The sequence below is a fragment of the Amphiura filiformis genome, chromosome 16 (genome assembly GCF_039555335.1).
Source record: "Amphiura filiformis chromosome 16, Afil_fr2py, whole genome shotgun sequence".
NCBI classification, from domain to species: Eukaryota; Metazoa; Echinodermata; class Ophiuroidea; order Amphilepidida; family Amphiuridae; genus Amphiura; species Amphiura filiformis.
This window is the reverse complement of record NC_092643.1, coordinates 58,616,851-58,638,775: the sequence shown is the minus strand read 5'-3', so window position 1 is coordinate 58,638,775 and position 21,925 is coordinate 58,616,851. Positions and strand designations below refer to the sequence as shown.

At 38.2% G+C, this 21,925-nt stretch overlaps 1 protein-coding gene across 1 annotated transcript in view; it reads right to left on the bottom strand.

Annotated features, from left to right (window-relative positions):
• Window positions 1-487: 487 nt before the first annotated feature.
• LOC140136266 (uncharacterized) overlaps window positions 488-21,925 on the bottom strand; it is a 97,466-nt gene continuing 76,028 nt past the window's right edge. The window contains 2 exon segments of the mRNA XM_072157989.1: window positions 488-4,611; window positions 4,614-6,645. Of these exon segments, the coding sequence (XP_072014090.1) occupies window positions 2,083-4,611; window positions 4,614-5,918 (3,834 nt within the window). The 5' untranslated portion in view covers window positions 5,919-6,645 and the 3' untranslated portion in view covers window positions 488-2,082.

Genomic DNA, 21,925 nt, shown 5'->3' with positions numbered 1-21,925 from the left:
TTATTTTACAAGACGCTTATTTTAAACGTGGTACGAATTGCATTATAGTTAATGTCAAGTGTTGTGCTATGTTATATAGTTTTCATTTCTTACAGAGAAATTAACAAAAACATTTTAATAATTAATATAATGTTTTGATGATTTAGCATAAGTATTTAACTACTGTCTGTAGATCCGAACCTCTTTCTATATAGTACATTTTAGACAGAAATTTATTTGGAGAGCTAAAAATTGCCTTTTTTAAAAAAAACCTTGCAGACAGATATTAGATATTATTTTGGAAGCTAACACATCATATTTTTTGCAAGATTCCATACAGAAATAAAATCTGAAGCTAAAATCTGAATTTAAAATTGCTCTTTACTGACAAATTACAGATAAAAATTCATGTAAAGAAACTAAATTATTAAACAAATTTTGAATTCCTGATTTGATTTGGTTGCACTATAAACACACTATGACATCTACGGATTCCATTTAATAGACTGATGTCTCGACAAAATATTCTCATCTGTCATAACACAGTTCATTAACCCCTGTACATTTGTACATTCACAGAATGACCTTTCAATGTGCTGGGTACCTCATCCTCCACATTGGAGGTCAATTTTTGACACACTATTGTAGAATGGAGGTTTATCAACTTTGCCATAGTAAATTAGACTATTTTGGCTGATAGTGTTAATAATTATATTACCTGGCAAGAATATAGCACGTGGCTTGTCTTAAATACTAAATAGTTTTGTATTAGGCCATATAAAATGGCTGTTTTGGTTATCATCCAGAAGATTTTCATGAATTGATGGGGGATTGAGATTTTTCCCCTTCAATGTAAAATGAGCGTAGTCTTTTCCACCAGTGCTCGAGGAAAGGAAGAGGAGGCCATTTTTTCTTTTCAAATGTGAAATTTTAAGGGATAAACAACCCCCTTGTGTACCACAAAAAGACTTGAAAGTGATCTTTGTTCTCTTATAAACTTATTTATATGTATAAAGTTTTCCTTAAGCAGTCCAAAATCTATTTAAAAAAAAGACAATTCCAGAAATTAAGGCAGAAGGGGATGAGAACCAAAACATTATTTTTTGGCCTAAAAATACAATTAATACTGCACCATACAAAGCTTGATAGGGAGCACCTTATTAACCATTTAAATAAATAAATAAAATAAATATATAAAATGATGAGACTTTTAATGTAAATATTACATTCCAGTAAATCTAGTTCTGCTAGAAGTTGAATTTGATGACTTTTCACAAAAGTTGGATAGAGAATTTTGAAACACTATTTCACAGTATTGTGCATCTTATTCCTACACATGGCCCTGTTCATGAACATTTGTTGAAATGGTTTTCATACGCATTGGAAATCCCTCAACCAATACACTATCAGAGAAAATGGAGTCATTGTTCATCTACATCCATTTTAAGTCTAATTAAAAGTTACCAAGAGCATTGTATCGGGCATTGTATTTAGCAAAGTATATAATCGGAGACTGAATTTTAAAAGACTAGTTTGCATCTGACCATGAACTCCCCACAGCCTGTGATTGGTTACTAGTGCGTAAAAAGAAGGTTGATTCATCTGGTGCCTTCATCAAAGAAAGGAATCACAAAAAATGGCGTAAAATGACGGACTTTTACTAAGTAAAAAGCAACTTTTCTAGGCATTGTTGACGTGGTGCCTTCAGTAAAGTAGTTTCTAATTACCAAGGCCTAACTTTTGAGATGGTTTGTATGTTTGAAGATGCAAAAATAAGCATAGAGCACACCATTTTACCGCTGCTGCACATTTCAGAAAATTTCAATCAAAAATTGTTTTTGAGTTTGAATGACAGATGACGTCAGACACAAACTAGTTTTTGTAATTCAGTCTCTGATTATAGCACAATGTCGTTGGGCAGGAAAAACCTCCTATGTGTTTGTGGCCCCTGAACATGTATAAAACAAAACTGCCAACCAATTACATAGGAGGTTTTGGTTTAAGCATGTTCAGGGGCCAATGACACATGAGGTTTTTCCTGCCCAACGACGACAATTTCTTTTGATTTCAACAATACATTATGGGAAGGCTTTCCTACCCTGATTAAAACCTTTCTTTTGTAGCATTAACCATTTTATCCATTTCTTCTAGTGGGTTTGTGTTCAGGTGATTCTCACTTGCTGGATTAATATACAAATCTTGCTGTCTCTTGATGTACCGCCTCCCGAACACCTCGGCAGAAAACTTCGCAATCTTTGGTGGCGCTGGAGACTGAATCGTACTCGTGGTACTGTTGACAAGCTTGTCCAGATCTTGGAGTGGGTTGGAATTGGATGACGAAAATGGAGATTGACAGTTGTATTTACTAGGGATGCTGTTTAAAAATCCGCTGAATTTATTAGTTCTTGATAACGAGGAAGAAGTTGGCCCTTTGATGTGCGGGTGCTGCGCCTCTGTATTGTTGTTATTATGCGGTTTGGATACTGGACTTGCGCTTGATCTATGGTGATTCGGGCTCGGCGTACCATCCCGTGGTTCTTGCTTGATCTTAATTTTTGCAGGCATACATATGGAGTCTTTTGGTTGTACTACTGAACTAGCAGGACTGGACTGATGATTTATTGGACTCGGTTGGCGATGGTTGTGCGGACTTGATTGTCGGTGATTATGCGGACTTGCTTGTTGGTGGTTACGAGGACTTGGTTCCCGGTGATTAAGCGGGCTTTTTTGCTCGTGATTGGATGAATGGTTGCTTTCATTACACGGTGATACTGTTCTGTCAGAGTGAGATTGCATTTCAGGCGATTTAGCACCATTTTGAACAGGCGAGGGTGTTCGCAACTCGTGTTTTATGCGCACATCCTGTTCTGCTTCAGTCTCGGACATCATCTCCTCTGAATGGGTCGACTTAGGACTAGTCTCTTTTGGTTCAGGAAGAGGAATAGAGGTTGCCATGGCAACTGGCTTAGCCAAAGGTGATTTTCTGCAATCACCATTTTCAGTTTGCGTCAGATACTTAGCAGTTCTGCGTGTGACACGACGGTTTTCGCACAGCACAGACACCTGCTGTGCAGGCTCTGGCATCGCGCTCTCTTTTGATTTATCAATGTCATTGTTACTATTCGAGACATGTTCATCAGTGGACATGTCTTCTTGCGAATCACTCTCAGAAGGACTATTCGCAAGAGTTGGTGGTGTAGCATGTCCAACAGCAGCAGCAGGGGAAGTGGGCTTTTCCACTTTCATATCAATGTCTCTCTTTTCAATAGTAACATCTTCTTGCTCCATAGGGCAAGGAGTGCTTGATTGTGATTCAGTCCTTGAGTCTGTATCTTTGATTTCCTTTTCTGTCTCCTCGTCTGTTTGCTTTTCTTGCGAAGCAATTTTATCCTCTTTATCGTGTGTTGGTACATCATCCTCATTTCGTTTGGGCGACATAACATCACTCGATGAAGACGATTGCTTCCTCCGTTTTGGAACATTCCTCTCTAAACTTTTTCGGAGTGAGGTGTTATTCTCTTCATCTTTGATAAAACTGAAAGATGAGGAGAGAATTTTCTCAATGGCTTCTGCAACTGTCACGTTGCTTAGTCCATCTTCCTTGTGCTTCTTAGCACATTTAGCAAGAATTTGAGCATCATCCCACTCCTTCTTGATCGCCATCGTGTTAACCATTGAAGTAGGACTAATTACAGATGGATAATTAGCTGATGCGGATACGAGCACGGAACTTCTTGCCGCCAAGCAGCTGCTCTTGCTGCTGCTGATCTTGCTGCTTCTGCAGCGGCAGCAACAACTGCTGCGGCGCTGCCGCAGCTGCAGCAGTTTATAAGTGTCATCACTAGCAGCTTGTAAGCTACACCCAGGCTCATCCATCGCACGTCTGAACCACCGCTCTGAATTTGCCGTGAAGGCGGTGCGAGCAAAGTTCATTTCTTTAGCAGTTTCTACCATAGAGGCTAAGCTACCTAGAGGATTGGACCCTAACGGCGAGCCCACGATCCGTGATCCGGTCGGAAATACAACATCAAAGTTATCTGGGTCGACGTGCTTTCCTACGCATTCAACAACAGGGCGCTACTTGTGGTTGATGCGTTGTCTTTCTCCGCCCGAATCGCTAAACATGCTATCAACTTTTTCTTGCAGTTTTTCAACTTCTGGTTTGTCATTTCTGTTAAATAAATCTTCCTCGTCATCAGAATCATCAGCAAAGTAGTCCTCCATTTTGACAACAACATCTTCATCTGCGTAATCTCTACTTTTTGTTTTGGAATCTCTCTGCTGATGTTTCGCTAATGATGATGCCATTTTTATTGGCGAGTACTTTCCGTTAGGTGTCGACAAAGAACTGGTATGCATAATTCTCTGATCGACATCCTCAGGCCCAGGTGGTATCATATAATGTCCAGTTTCTTTCATATGTTTTGACAACTTTGGAACATCTGCAAATAGATGCTCGCAACCGATACACTTGAGTGACCTGCTCTTTTTACCGAGTCCTTTCAGTTGACTCTCATCCTCGTAAGATTTCGGAGAACGTCGCTTGGAAGCAAGCATCTGATTCAATGCTTGCTTTGTGTTTGACGATGCAGAGCCATCTTCAGACGATGGCTTTTTATCATCTTTGCGAGGATGAGAATGTTGTTTTGGATCTTTGTGATGCATTCGCTTTCTTCCTGCCATTGGGTTGACCGATGATGGTGCTTTTCGTCTTTGTTACACGTTTCCTCCCTCAAAGATCTATCATCTCGTGAAAGTCTTTGTTCCTTTGGGTGTCGTTCCTCTTTATGATCTACATCCCTTCTGTGATGACGATCATGTTGTTTATGCTCTTTCTCACTTCTGTGATGATGTCTCTCTTCTCTCCGATGATTTCTAAAGTTCCGCACTGTCGGAGACAAGCTAGGATGTGTGACTTGTGGCCGAGGAGGGACTTGTTCGGCTCTCACAGCTGCGTTATCTATACACATCTCCTCATCCTCGTCAATATGATAATCCTCCTTATTACCGAGTTTGGAATAAAGTACACTGTCGTGTACTGGTACGTGACTGTAGTGCTTAGTACGTACCATGTGCATTGTTAAGTCTTTAAGTGTTCTGAAGGACGCGTTACATATCAAACATTTCATAACTTGGTTCACTGGTATTTCCTCCGGATAATCGCTAGCACTGAGCTTCCTTGACGGTTTGGACACTTTCTCCGTCTTGTCGTGTCCGGTTGTCGTAAGATGGACGGTGTAGTCTAAAAAGTCTGGAAATGACGAGGAGCACACATTACACGTGTAAACGCAAACTTCCTTACGACCACCTGTTGTAGGTGTCCGCTGCTTTCTGCGTAATGCACAGGTGCTAAAGAATTCAGTCCTGGGAGGTACCAGTGCAAGATATCCTCTTTGGAGGAGCGCTTCTGTATTGACTTGTTTAGTGCTTGAATGTCCTGTAGCAATGAGATGTAATGAGAGCATACCAACATTGGGAAAAGCTTGATAACAATCTGTGCACACAACAAAGTTACATCGACCATTAACGGCTCGACAAAGATTCACTCGCGACGGGAGCACACTATAGTCCGTTTGAAGCCTTGATACACTAGCAAGGACATCGCGTGGTACAGATTCACAAAACACAGTTTTGACGAGTTTATTGTGAACATACTGTGAGGATCCCGACTCGCACTTGCTGCAGTTATCATCGTGTCGTTCTATCTTGGTGTTTAACGACAAAGCATCAATATGCTCTGCGCCTTCAGAGTTTTTCGATTGCCTTTTCACCCGCAAATCTAGAGCTTCATTTTGCTCTGATGCAGGTGGCGGTGGAGGGGGTGGAGAAGCAAACATTGGATGGGAAAACAGTTTCCTATCGAGTCCCCGAAACATTCTGTGTTGATACTCTTCTTCGCTATCAGAGTCTGAATCGTACATTGGACGGGTTACAGGCATCTTGTGATGCTTTTTCAATGGTATTTCAGTTGGGTGGGGACCCAGAGATCGCTTACTCTGTTGCGTATCACGGGATGATCTTTCCGACACAGAATTACTGTCTGCGACTCTCCTGCTCTGTAAGCTTTCTCGAAACGCTTCTCCACGGACGCTTTCGGGAGTCTCTGCACCGTATCAGGTGGTCTCCTTTTGTTAAAACTATCCAATGACAACTGTCTGTTAGACAGTGAATCAGATGGATGATAACTCTTACTCTTGATCACATTCTCCCTCCATTTGCTGTTCAACAGATTGAAATTCAATGTCTCTTTCAGTTTCTCAATGTGTTCATTTTTAGTGGATATCATTGTTGGTTCCACTGATTGTTCACGTTTTGGTATTGGTACCACTACACTAGGACAATCACTTTTGGTACATGTACCATTTTCAGGTTTGACTTCCACTGATGATGGTAGTCGTGGTGAAACCAGCGGTGAAACTTCGAGGTGATGATTCTTCCTCTGAAGTGACAGTAGCAGTTACAGTAGATGGTTGCTCTGGTTTTGGTTCCTGTGGTACCTTCTGTGGTGATTTGGGAGGTACTACTTGGTCTCCTCCTCAGATAATTGCTGTGTATCATCACTAGAATCATCTGAAGCTTTGGGTGATGTTGGTTCCTGCTGGGAGGATGGGGAGGAAGCCTGCTTGCCGTCTCCATCACCTTCTTCTTCTCCTCCTTCCCCAGACCCTGTAAGATACAAAGGAAAGATGGAAATTAGTTATCAGGAACATCATGGAATTTTACTAAACTTAGAAATTGAACCCTTGACTGTTGTCTAAAACATATTTTTCCAGCACATGTTTGGTGATTTGTATTGGCAAGGGGGGGGGGGGGGACATGCCTCTATCCCCCCTCACCCATGGCACCACTACTGATAAATGAATCAATCATTACATCTTCAGCATAGAAATAGACCAATTTCAGTCTCCCGGTCTTTGCATTGAGTTAAATGCTAAAAAGCGGTTGGTTATATTATAAACAAAGATACAAAAGTTAGATACTACAATGATGTCAACATTTCGCATGCTCACATAACATATTGAAACACAAATGCCAATACGTTACATTATTTTGTCCAAGTAAATGGGATGCACAAATTTCCCAAAATTTAGGCACCACCTGGAGTAACTTCAGATGAAATAATTGTAATGTTCTCCGTATTTTCACTCAATGAAACCAAATTCTAGCATAGTATTAGTAACAAATTTTTCTAGTGCACATCGTTACCTATTAGTGATATATTTAACCCAGAGCAATGATTGGCATGAAAACAACTGTGTTGAAGGTATTCTGTTGATTAAGTACCAGCAAATATGCGCCATAATACAGAACTTGTAGACCATCAGATTTCTTACAAAGAACTTGACAGAAGTCACATTTGGCGGCCTTATTGCTCATTGTCTTGTAGCTTTATCCCTGGAATTTTATACAAGAATGCCATGATTGTTTGGCGCACAGACCTATTCTATTCTCTCTGTTTTGGAAAAATAGGATTGTTTACATTATGTCAAGTTTTAGAGTATTTTTCTTAGTTATACCGCTTGTTTGTAAACACACATAAATCACCTATTTGTAAACAAGTATAAATCAATGTGAGGATGACAATTGTTCGAATATTAAAAGCAAATTTTCAATCAGGGTTGAAGCTAGCCCGATTTTAATGCTAGGCTCTAAATTGCGAAGGTCCATGAATGGCTCTTTTAAAGGGGCATTTCGTGATCCACAGCCTCATCCCCCACTTTTTTCAAAAAAAGTTGAGATTTTTATACCACTGGAAACCTCTGGCTACATAATGTTTATGTACCAAAAATTTCTTGCAGATTATTTCGTTTAGCAAAAATATCGTCAAATTTGAATTTCGTTCTGGTGCACCAGAACGAAATTACACACATGGCCTATGGAGCAGTGTAATACACATAATCATGCATAACTCATAAGCGCAAAATCAGAATCAACTGAAATTTTGGGAATAAGCTTTTTTCGTGAATATTTACTGAAAAATGTCATAAAAAGAGGATGCTAGGATCACAAAATCCTCCTTTAAGTGAACGTGAGTGATTGGGGAATAAGCTCCAGGGGTATCACCCCCTTAAAAAATTGTTTTTTGCTCTTTTTATGATGAAAAAATATTTTAAAAAAGTGTTCACAGATGGTGGTATGCACGCAAATAGTGTATTATCGGTAAATACCAAGAAATTATATCTAAATGAGCATTTTTTCATATGTCAGAATGCAATTTACTAAGTGCAATTTCAATTAGTATAATTTTAATTTATTTGCTATATTTTTTTTTTTTTTGGTCAACATTTGCATCGCATAAATACATGTACATGATGCACATAAGTATATGAGGCTAGATTCTGTTGTATTCAATTTTATCCAACTGATTTATTGCTTATTATTTCCTCTCTTACTTAACAAAAGAAAAAGAAATTTCTTAGAATTAAAATTCTACCCGGTTCGAACCCACATGATCCAAAGTTCAGAGGCTATACTATTTAATATTTAATATGCCAAATTTTCACCCCCCCCCCATTAGTCAACCTTTTGTCCCATTTTTAGTTATTTTAAGGCCATTGCACTTTTTGCCATCCCCAATTTATCTCTAAAAAAATTTCTAGGAGGCAGTTTACCCCTGGTTCTTCCTGGCTACACTACTGCATACACATGATATAATATTACTAATAAATTTGTATATTATCTCCAAACAATAATAAACCTCGCCTCTGGCTATGTGGTTCCTATGCAAATGTTTATCAGTAAAAAGATTGTCACATGCACCACAGGTAAATTAAGCCAACCCACACCCTCCCCCCCCCACACACACAAAACAGACAGAATAAAGTTTTGTCAACCGCATATAATGTACAGAACATAAATATTACACTACTTGGCAAGAAGATATCAAAAACAGAAAAAATAAAGTTTTAGTAGCAGCATAATTCAGAATTGCAATAATAATCAAGATTTCTATGTATTTCTATAAAAACACTTCTAAGGAGTTACAACATGCTAAATTTATTCAATACATATTATCCTACTCGGCAAGTTAACATCTTCCTCCAAGACACAAAAAACAATCTCATAAGAGTTATTACTTCATCATCTGCCAACTAATATGAAGTAGATGTCACAATAATACAGCTAAGTTTGTCTAAGTACTAGATTCAGGCATTCTAATCAAGAACGCTGCAAAAATGACAAATCAAATAGCAGAATCTAAGGCTACAATAACAGCGTACCACAGCTTTTCCAGGTTCACAGTGCTAATATATCATCTCTGATTACACAACGCTGCCAAAAACCAGCAGCCTATAGGCAAAAGCAGGTAAAACCCGTGCGTTGGCCTTTTAGCCAAGTTTAGATAATGTTCAATGTACGCTTTAATTCCACTCAATGAGCCCGATTGAGATCTCGCTACGGAGGCATCAACTAGAGATACTGCTGTCACAATTGAAAACGCAAACAAGATGATCAGACCTTGAAATAACAAAAGCGCGCTTATTTAGTCCGATGCCGTGAATGGGATCTGAAAAGCTTACACACTGTATCCCCTCTATATGTCAATCGTGTGCTCTACACATTGCACCATCATTACTTTTGACTAGTTTCAATTAAACATAAACATTTCATAGTTTTTGTTCCTTGATTTCTTTCTTGTCAGCACTTTATCTGCTAGTTAATGCCGTGGGGAGTGTTTGCTCCCCTTTTAAGGTCTCATGGGTTAAGAAAGAGGTGGATTTTTGTATAGGGAGTAATGCAACTTCCAACTACACATACATAAGCTTACCTAGCCTGCCACCAACTCCAGCTATCAACAATGTTTTATGACGCGACAAATTTAGACCATAATTCCACATGAATGATGGGTGTTTCAATGGCGCTTGGCCCTTTCCGATTCGATCACATCACCCAGTAAAGAAAGTAGTCAAGACAAATGCTGCATATGAGCATTTCACATCAGCCAAACTATCCATCAAATATATAGTGTATAATTAGCAAGCGGGAGCCGCCGTGCAATACTTGTGTTTTGTTCCAACATATCCGTGACAGCTGATGACCATCGCGGCAGCCCGACAACAACGAGTCCGTTTATAACTTACTTGTGATTTGCTGTCACGTTAACTCACATCACATCTCCAATCCAACACAGATAATATCAAACCTTAACCCACTACGGTTCACAAATCGCACACAATTGAAACTATTCACTACCAGGTTTGATAGAGCGTTCTATGCATAGATTCTGCCAGATAATAGCGGCGGAATTACCACTTTTTGTTACCGTTTTCAAATCAGAAATGTAGTGATGAATAGTGGTTAAGTGTACTTTATGATATTAGAGACCCTGTCACTATGAACCAAAAAATAGCCTCATTCCAAAGACACATTTCATTGAACTCCATTTAAGAATCCTTACTCAATTTTGACCTCCAGTTGAAGAGTATGAGTTTTTGTACCCAATATATTCAAAGGTCATACTAAGTACTGTGATAAAAGAACTTTGTCCTCACCCATGAGTTTCTGTGACAGAAGGACCTCACAGGAAATGAACCCTACAACATTGACAATAATTATTACACTTAATTGGTTATGATTGGAATAAGTACTATTTCTTTTTTTGTCCTCCCTCTATACCACTAACTTTAATACCATTGTATGCATACATCAGTCAAAGGGTGTAGTTAATACAATACGGCTTTATTACAAATTCTATTCAAACTTATCAAACATATATGACTTTGATAGAAAATGTCAAGAAATGGAAGTGTTTTCATTATTTATTTGTATTTGATAGAACAGTTTGAAATGATCTGGACTAAAATATTTTGCTTTCATTATTTCGGTGCAATATTTGGTCTGCGTGGACTGTAAGAGGTATGGACATTGTTTGGGGCAATTTTTATATATTAGATACAATGCTCTTATTGTCAAATAGAAGTGTTACCTTTTTGTGATACATTTAAGCAAAATTGGTTTCAATTTAAATTTATGGTTCATGAAAAAGGATGATTTTACAAATTTAGCTACAGATTTTATGACACAATAACACTTTATCATTGCACTTTACATATAATTGTAAGTTACTGACCATAGTGGTCCAAAACACTGACCAGCATTTTTAGCATTACACAGCCCTGTCCCTTTGTACAGGTGATCAAGCTGATTACCCTAGTCAGCCTATAGCTATTAAGGTTACACGAAGAAAGCGATATAAAAAAGCGATAAAAGGCGTTATAAAGTTGTTCTCTAAAACCGCGTTTTCTCAGCAATCAAATATCGCAGTGAGTCAAATGTTGGTGCATGGATGTATCTTTACATTATTTTTGTGTGTTTATAAAAAAAATTAGAATCCGTTTGAAAATCCTTCGTTTAAATCATTTTTACGCACCATGTTCACAAGATCAAAAACACGTTCCATGCAGTTTTTTTCAAATGTTCGCTCCGTATAAAACCACGCCCGAGTGATTGTTTTCTCCTTTTTGTATTGTACTACAAATCGATTAAAGAAATAATGTTGCCATGGGGAAGAACCAAATACAGTACCGATTAGATTTAAAAAGCCCGTTTTTGGGGAACATTTTCGAGAATCTTGTCTGAGAAAAAACTGTTTTGTGAAATTATCGATATCTTGATAACGGGCGTTAATTTAGACATCTGAATACCTACATTATTTCTCAACATTCTGCCAATTGCTATCCCATTTGATTTTCACTCCAAATTGAAGCTAGTATTGAAAAAACGAGGTTTTTCCTCCATCACTTCGTTCAAAATTTCAGCGCCGACATGCGTGTTTATTCTAAGAGCCATTGTGCGGACGCGATTGTAATCATTAAGTAATTGCATCAATAGTTACATATCCGCTTGAGAAAAAAAGAAATTTAAGTAAGCTGATGTATGGTCGAGTGGATAGGGCGTTGGACTGGGAATCTGTTATGAACAATTTTTGTGGGTTCGAGTCCCGTGTGGCTGAATTTTCTTTCCTTTTTTTCTCTTTTCTCATTTTACTTTCTTTCTTTCCTCTTTTCTTTCTCTTTTCTTTTTTCATTTTTTTTATTTCTTTCTCTCTTTCTTCCTTTCTTTGTCGTTCTTTTTCTTTCTCTCTCTCTCTTTCTTTCTCTTTTTCACTATTTCTTTATTCTTTCTTGCTCCTTTCTTTTTAGTTTTATTTAATTGATTCGCTGACTGCAGTGAATCGTAATTGATTGTTTTTCACTTTATATAATTCAGAAATTTGTAGGCCTGCTAAGTCTGTCTTTTTGAATATTCTCAAAAAATTCCCAAATTCGATTTGCAAATAATTGCTTTTTGATACTGTTGTTGATGTTATATTTAAAATTTATAAAATCCTTATGAAAATTGCCGAAAACGGCTTGTGCCCTCCCTCGGCATCCGACCCGGCATGCCGCCCCTCATGACACCCCCCCGCCCCGACTCACGAGCTCCGGCACGAGCTAAGCCAAGTTTCATGTCTTGACCGTGGATCAATATTCTATTGTAAAGTAGGCCTCACGTCCCAATGCGCTTGTTCATTTTCTGCATGGCTGTTTCTGTTATGAACTTACGCCCCTCTGAAATCAAGCGCATGAAAAACTCTCGGCTAACCTTAAAATAACCTTTGCAGCAAGAATCAGCACCAAATACAGGCCTAATACTATTAAAATAACAATAAGAATAATTGTATAACATCACTTTTAAAGGCGCTATTTTTAAATTTACTCTTTGTTAGTATGACACACTTGTGTCCTTTTGAATCCATCCTTTTAGTTCCTTGCTGGTCAGTTGGAATAGAATTTTCTAGTTTTTACAACCAGTGGCGGCACCAGGAATTTTTTTTTAGGTGGGGGGCATGGGGTGGGAAAAGTGAATTTCAGGGGGGCAAAATCAACAAAATTGATGCAAAAAGTGGAATTTTTTGGAGGGCATTTGCTCCCCCCATGGCGGTGCCACTGTTTACATCAATAATCTTAAAAGAAATCTTTTAATAACATTGAAAATCAAATACTGAAAAATGGTAAATATGAGAAAAAGAGACAAGTCATTAATCTTACTTTTACCTTCTTTTGATCCAGTGTCAAAAGCTGAAGTAATTATGGTATTGCTAATGGTGTATTTTACCCATAAAAAGGCATTTACAGACCTTGTTTTTTGAACTTTTCTATTATATCTCTGATAAGGCCTATACTGAGAATTCTATAATGGGCTATTCCATTTAAAATCCCCTACCCCTGTGGAAGATTTAGCTAAAGTCTTCCACAGAGAAAGTATGGTTTTGAATACAATAGACAATTGGGTAACTTCTATTTGAAATACTCACTCCAGTTGTGTATGATATAGGTAAAGCCTAACATAGGGGGAGTATGGGTTTCAAAATGATTAAACCTAACCAATTACATTTGAAAATCATACTCCCTCTATGGAAGATATTTCCAAAATCTTCCACAGGGGTAGTGTGGATTTCAATTGGAACAGCCCAATGCATTTGCCAACCTTGATGGAGGTGAGGTAGGCTGAATTACCTGTCACCCTTTAAATCCACTATGATATTTCATATTATTGCATACCGCACAACAATACAACTGACAATAGAGACCCTGACAGTAGTATATAGACAAATCAAACCATAACAATAATCATAATAAGGGCTGTAATAACTGTCATTCACAAAATGTTAGACGACAAAGCGCAAAGCCGACAGACAAAGATGATTTCAAATTCAGAATGGCACTCAGTGGCGCCGACTTTATATCAATCTGTTTTGATCTTGATGACGATAACATGATGTACTGTTCCCTTCAGGTAAGCTTACACAAAAGAACAAAAACAAAATGGCCACTGTTACCTATGGTAACCATCCAATTAATCATTGCACTTTTTACAATGACCAAACTAAACACTGCACCACCTCAATTAATCTTCTCTTTCAGTCAAAATTTGTTTTCATTATCAACAACAATTGTTTAGTTTAAAAATTTAAGCTACTTTTTTTTTTTTTTAGAATTGTTCATTATCTTAACCTATTTCGCACTCGCCTTGGGATCTATCTTATGAACTTACGTTATAATATATTTTAAGTTGATAGCACTTGAGTCAAGTCAATTTTGATTACTTTCTCCACATACATTTGTTTCTGTTTCTTCCCCCTGATGATAAATATTGGCATACAACAGTTCGCCCCTGTAACATTTTCTGACCCCTCTAGGGGAATTAAAGATAATGTTATACATTAAGTCGAACTATTACCATTAATTTAATGAAGCTTAAGCTTAAGTATAAAAAAAGCTATGTAAATATATAAAAAGAATGTTTCATGTGTGGTAGAGTACATTTGACAGAGCGGATTTAGAACCCATGATTTGTTTGGCTATGAATTCGGACAGGTCGAGAAATGAGTAATAAATCCTATTGAAGCCCCGATTTGTTAGAAATGGGTTACACAGCAGAAAATCTCTTTCTTCTGCATCTTAATTGATGCTGAATAGGAGTGACAACGTAGACATTCAAGGGTGGTAATGTTGGCCTTTACACATGTCGCAGACAATGTTGCTTGATGGAACACGCCCTCCAAGCAGCAGCAACTTTCTAGGGCAAGCTACTTTTATTTTCCCTCGTTTCTTTCATTCCACTCCTTCCTCCTTCCTTAACAGCTTAATCCACTTGTAGTACAATGTATAATTACAATATTTCGATCACCAGCGACGAAAAAAACCCAAAACATGTCCGGGAATTTTTTAAGTGGGTCAAAGTGGCCGTTATGACCAGGCATTTTTCAAGTCACTCAACGGTGAATTTATCCCTAAACTCCTTTTGGTTAAGTGATGTTAGTGACACATGGCACTCAGTTGATCGTGATGTGAGCTATGTTCCAGATTTGTATAGTATCTAGAACAGCCTGATATACCCTCGCACCAATCCGTCCGCGGCCTGTCAGAGGTCTTCCTGCCTTTCGTCTTATCTTACCCTGGTTTCACTAACATCTGTTGATTCAGTGAAATGTAGCGCGAAACCTCTTGGGGGCTGCATTTCGGCAGGGGTAATTGGGCTTTACGGAGTGCGATTCTGTCCGACCTTGATTACGATTTCAAATTTCTCGAGTATTGTTATTAATCATGTAAAAAGGAAGCTCCTACTTTTCATTTTTCTACAGTTTTAATTTTAGCGGTAATACATAACAAAATGGGTAAGTTATGACAGCCAAAATAGTTTGTAATACGATTGTAATCGGTGTGTAACAGTAAAAATAGCCTCTGGTCTTGACTCATATAAGATGACTAAGTTTGACTACTTGGATACAGCCCACATCCTCGGAGAAGTTGAAAAGTTTGCCGATCGAGCGAGGAGGGCTACTGAAGCAGCATGCGTGGTAGTAATGGTTGTCTGGCATCTTGATATGACAACGATACTACAAGTATCCTGCTTACTTGGTAACCTGAGGATCCACAAGCTGAGGGTCTGAGGATTATCTCGACCCCAGCTAAAACTATTAACAATCATGTGCTACTGCAAGCAGGATGTTGTGCTACTTGGTGTGTGTGTGTTAGCCTGCGTGCGTGAACATGCGCGTGCAGCCTGGCCTACAGGCTAGGGTTGTGTGTGTTTTCGTTAGACACACATGGTAGGTGAATCAATCACCAATAGGGGAAGGAACTTGGATGTGTACATGTTTGGCAAAGTTACTATCCCTTGTTTTTGATCAAGGAGAGGAAAGGTGGTATAACCTAGACTCTCTTGACAACTGAAGGGTGGGGGAAAGTGTATGTCATAACAAGGGGGTAAATAGCAAGTGAAAAGTTGATCTTTTGTAGCTAGTACAAGCTCATCTGATTCCAGGAATAGATTGGCAATACTTGTGAGCCTATCATGTAAAGGAAAGTCAGCTCCGTGCACATACTAGTATGCTGAAACATAGGGCTGTAGCAAGCAGGGCAGCAATAGCTGTCAAATGCCATAGCCACTCTACTTTTTGAGTAATTTGGTTTTTTGATAACTTCGAACTACATTTAACAAAGAACCATACTTTGGCCAGCTCAGATCTTGATGGTTACCCACATTGTATAACCTCCCCTCCTGTAAACCCTTCTTCAGGAGTGTAATTAGAGGGTGGCAGGGAGACTTGAGCCCCCTCATTCATGACCAAAGGCCCCCAGCCTGAGCCCATCCACACTTCAAAGTGGGCGTTAAATCCTCAATCTTTCCTTTTTTGCGATATTATCCAACATGTATGCTATCATATGCCACGGACAAATCCCGCAACTTTTCATCACACAAATTAAGATACGCGACACATCTGATCCCAATCAGGCAAAAGGAAGCAATTTTGAAAATTGAGTTGTTATCATCGACGACTTGCCCTGTAAGCAAGTATGCTGTTGATGAAACCCTTTACCCTTATATACTCCCTTGTATACTTGGTTGCTAAGTTATAAGCTTGTACCTACAATGCCAATTTTCTTAATTGTATTTTGCTTCCTACTAATAGTGAGTGATAGAGCTGAGCTTATTGCGACCATAAGGTACAAAATTGCAAATTTCTACCCACCTCCTAAATGTTTCTACACTTTTTGAAAGGGTATCATCCAAAATTTCCAAGCTATCCTACTAGCCCGGACCTAAAATTGGTTTACTGGAAGAAATGTGCGTGAAGTAATGCCAAATTGAAGTAAATTTGGTTTTAAACACACCATTGATCAGAGAATTCTAGTACTGGTGTGTGACGAAATGTACCAACAAGTCATGGGTACTGGGGAAGCATATAATAGTCTTTTAGTCTGGGGTATCTCAATTTCATAAGCTGAAAATGTTTTCAAAACGAAGTCAAAATTGAACCATTTGGTACACATTTGTACCCATTATTGGATAACCACAGACCTCAAAATGTGGGTATAATGCCGGGAAGTGTCGGGGTTATTCTCAATGATGCCCCAAATGAAGTCATTTGGTGCACATTTTTACATTATTTTTTTGATTCCAGTAGCAGACCTCAAAATGTGACCTAAGGTTTCTAATATAGGCCCTACACTGTAATTGTGTGCTTGCTCAATCAAAACACATGTTTGTAACATTACCAGCGTTCGAAATTTTGGTTGTCTGTTCGCCCGGGACAACTAAAAAAGTCGCCGGATAACCAAGAATACTGATTCGGTTGTCCACCGGACAACCATAAATCTGTAGCCTTTGTCACCGTTGTAGGCCTACAGACAACCAAAAACTTGAGACGGACAACCAGAAATTGTAATCTGGTTGTCCGTGGGACAACCATTTATTTTTCCTTAATTCGAACACTGAACATTACGATTAAAGTTGCCAAAATGGCGGGGGGGGGGGGCACTTGATTATTGTGTCCCCATCTAAACCTGTGCAGACATAAATGCCCGGCCCACCCCCTCCACCCTGGATTGATGCCCTTGAGTACTTAAGTAGGCATATATAATATGTAACTTCTTCACTTCATGGAACAATACAAAGAAACTGAATAATTATACTTATAAATGTACATACAAATGTCAAAGTATATACCTCTGGAAAGGCAACCGTTACTCTGAGTTTCACGGCATACCCTGACTTTTGATCATTGGGTACTCGATCATCAGACGTATATAAATGTACATACATATTCTCCAGTATATTCCTCTAGCATTCGTACCAATTTCATCCTAACAGCACCTGGACAAATTTTCCCTATTGTTCCCACATACATGCGTACTTACAATATGCAAATATATCCTTCATTTCCACATCTTTTCTCCAGTATTCCATATCCTTCAACATGTTTTACAATATCCAAATAAAATCCACATTGTATCTCACTCTGCAGTGTAAAACGCAACTGACTTATGCACAAAATGATTGCACTTTATTATTTACACACCCACTGGATCTGTCAGCTCTTCAAATGTGATTGACAGCTGATTTCATAAGGTCATCGGAAGAAATGAACAAAAGGCGTCCACCAATTGAGCTGCCAATCACCGCACTCAGTATAGCTAAATATGAAACAATGGATCACTACCTTGAGTTGAAGATGACACTCCCAAGAGGGTTGGCAAAGATCAAGAATCAACAAAGTTATTTATAGAAGATAATGGACAAGACAATGATGAAGACAAAATCATTTAAGGCCAAGTTAAAAAAAAAAAAACTTGTTTCGTGTGTCCCCGCCTCATTAATTTTAATGCCGCACCAATTTTTTTTGTTATTTTCAAAAAATACTATAGAAATTCCAGGAAAAATGTTCAAAATAGATATGTCATACCTATTTTTGTTTGTGTATGCATTATTTTCAACTATTTCTCAATAAAAATGCATTAAATGCACTACACTATGAAACAATAATACTACAAAGATATGATCAATGGTCTTAGCAGCCATTTTATACACAACGGCCATCTTGAAAAAAAAAATATTAATGGCCTCCCTCACCCATTAAAAAAAATCAGCACAAGAAACACTTTATTTTTTTATTACTTGGCCTTTTACCTAACTAGCCAAGGATAACTATAACCTTGCCCTTCTACATGTATCTCTTTATCATACATAGCTATGTCATTCAATCTCCAATTCTCTTTTTGTTTGGCTACAATGATTTTCTATAATGGTTTATTTTTACCAATCAATTAATATGCCATGGCATCATGCCCTATTTGTAGGCCATCATGCCCTATATATTTCTTTGTTACCAATGTTTGTCTCTACTGTATCAAGTTTTCAATAACAAAAAAAATATGGTAACTGTCCTAAAGAATGAAAAAAGAGAAGATTTTTTTCATTGGTAAATTAATTTTGTTTGCTGTTTTTCTTCATATTTTTTCATAATTTTTGTATTTTTACATGAAATGTGCAAAAGGTATTTTATAGTCCTGAACTTTTCTCTATTCATGTCATAACCCTAGCCCTTATCCATTAACCTAGTAAGCTGAGTATGCATGTGTGACATCTGTACCAATTTTGCATTACTTGCAAACCATTCAATATCAAAAGATGATAAATAAACACACACACATCTATAATATATGCACCCCCTGATGCATGCACACACCCCTACACATTTTCACCAACAAACATGGACCCTATGAGCTCCAAATGAAGTTAACAGCATAACCATGGACCTCTACGCACTGATACATGTATTTCACTATTGAAAGCGTGGACTTATGTCATAACTGCCAAATTGTGGACCTGGTATTACACCTACCATGGGTATACCCCCATAGTATTGGTACTGCATCCCTCCCTCTTATGACCATGGACGTCCACACTTGCTGTGGGTCCGCACTTTATGAGCCAAATGTCATAGCGGGGTCCACGTTTGTCAGTAAAAACATTCAAAACAAACCCACCCCTAAACACACATTTATCTAATGCCATCAAAAGCCTATTAATGGAGAATACAATAATGAGATATTTGATTGACAGGCAAAATGTAAACACTCTCCACACAATGGAATTCATATTTATATGAGCCAATGAGCAGTGGGGAATTAAATTGAAAATATACTCATCTTTAGAATGATTGACTGACCGATTGATTGACAGATTGACTAAACTGCTGGACTGATTTGACTGACTGACTGACTCACCAACTGATTGACTGAATTTAATTATTTAATTCAGCGTGCTTTAATAAGACGGAAATGTACATAATTAAAGTAAACAATTGTACACTAAATGTAACCATGGCTCAAGTTCCAACAATTTCAAAAGTTTCTTATTTGATTTAAAAACAACAAGTGGATTAAAGAATGGTTGGATTTCATCCGAAATTCTTTCAAGTCAAAATGATTGGGCTACATGTATTTCAGTTTAAATCCATGGGGGTACTCAGGTTTGGTTTGGGTGTGCCACTGAGAATTTGAAAGTCGACCCATCAATGTACCAATTTTGCAAGGAATTTGGACTCATCGATATACCAAAATTCAAAATTTTCGGCCAAATTTAACACAAATTGTCTGAATTTTTACAACTTTCCCGAAAAATTTTAGGGAAATTTCAAAAATTTTGGCTAGAGTGAAACAAAATTGGACTATTTTCCAAAAGAATTGATAACATCTAAAAAAAAAAGACCTATCCATATGCTAAATTTGGCCCTTTCAAAGCAGAAACACTGAATTCAACATTGACTTCACCTGCAAAGTCATCCCTGGCCCTTTTGACATGCTGCATCACAAATATGCTTGTGACGTAATGTTGCCCCTCAGAGACAACCAACCCCCAAGAACCAACCTTAACTACCACTCTTCTCATCTCCAGTCAAAAGTCCGTCTTCAGGAGGATATCACCCAAGTACCAAGAAGTACCAATAATTTGATAACAAAATTTGAATAATTATGATGTATTCTAAAGTCTACTTGAGAGGATGAGTCACTGGCAGGGATATGACATTGACTATTGACCTTGATCTCCTGGACTTGACATGTGCTGATGTCATAGACAGGGATTTGTCCAGTTTCACTCATCTTTGAGCAATGATTTGAGTGGTAGAGTTGACAGTAGATTATTTTGATGATTACATGTAGGTGTCTATACTGGAGGCTCAAAACTCAAAGGGTCAGAATCCTTTTGAGGTTCAGTCAGCAGTGTAGGACATACATGCAGAAAATCAAATTTTGCAGATGGACGAAAGTTAGACACCTCCAGAGAAACTTAGGTACAACACAGCGCAAACCCCCAAGATATATCTAAACCACCAAGTGCACTCAGCCAGAAACTTGGACATAGAAGTTTCTATCAAGCAGATGAGCTTCAAACTTTCATTATAAACTATATATGTTGTGAAACAGTGTGGTCTTTGCAGCCAATTGTTTTTATAGGGGGGGCATAAGCTTCTGACTCCTTCCCCTCCACCCCCCAAAAAAGAAGCCCCCAAATTTGCCCTGGCTAATATGCTGGTTTTCACACTTTTGAATTTCAACCTCAAACACCAAATGAAATTCATCAAAGACTACTTTTGATGTTAAAGTGACTGGTCAATTTTTGCCATCTATATTACCCCATTGAGCAATTGTTGACTCAGACATTTTAGCTGGTGTCTGATGATTTCCTTTGTACATTCAGAGGTTCAAACATTTGAGATCCATCCGCATCTGAACATATCTAAAAGTTGCATTATTTTGTATGGCTTTTATAACAAAAATGGTTACAGATGTATTGAACGTAATTCAGTTTCATGAGATGGGGTTATCAAAAAAAGTATACATCATGAGTTTTCTTCCATCAGCCCCCAAACATGACCAGATGAAATGTAAATAGAAACTTGACAGGTTATGTGCATGTACGTACAGATTTGTTATGACAAATCATTCAATTTTATCAACAGGTTTCAAAACCCAAAGAATTCTAAAACTAACATTTATTGTCAGAACTCCCCCCACTAAAAAACCCAAAATTATAAAAATGTCCACTTTTAGTGGCAATATCGCGCAAAATGTGTTGATTTTGCCCCCTGAAATTCACTTGCCCAATTCCACCCCCCCCCTCCGAAAAATTTTCTTGGCACCGCCAGTCTGCCACTGACCCTACCTATAATTCCTGGATATCGCAATCACAGAACTCAGGCAGTTCTAGGTTTTGCATAATGCAATCTGATATCAAGCAAGAAAGATACCCCAAAGTCTACAACTGGTTCAGTCCCCCAAGATCCTATTTCTCCCAAAATTGCAAGTACATAGTGTGAACAGTGATAACAAGAACGAATGCATATAGCGTGAAAGCAAGTGTTGGTCACAACTGGCTACAGTGCAGTGCACAGGTTTATAAAGGTGGGGCGACTGCTCCAAATTTTGTAGTACCATAATTCCACCAACTTAGTGCATTCCCCCTGACTAGCTGACAAAAGTATTTGGGCTGTGATTACCCCCCACCCCACCCCCGCACAAATCACACCTCTGCTGATGCCGCTGACTGGCGATCAATTCTGAACAGGACTGGACTAAAGGTAGTACTTTATCCCAGACTCTAGCTATATCAATCC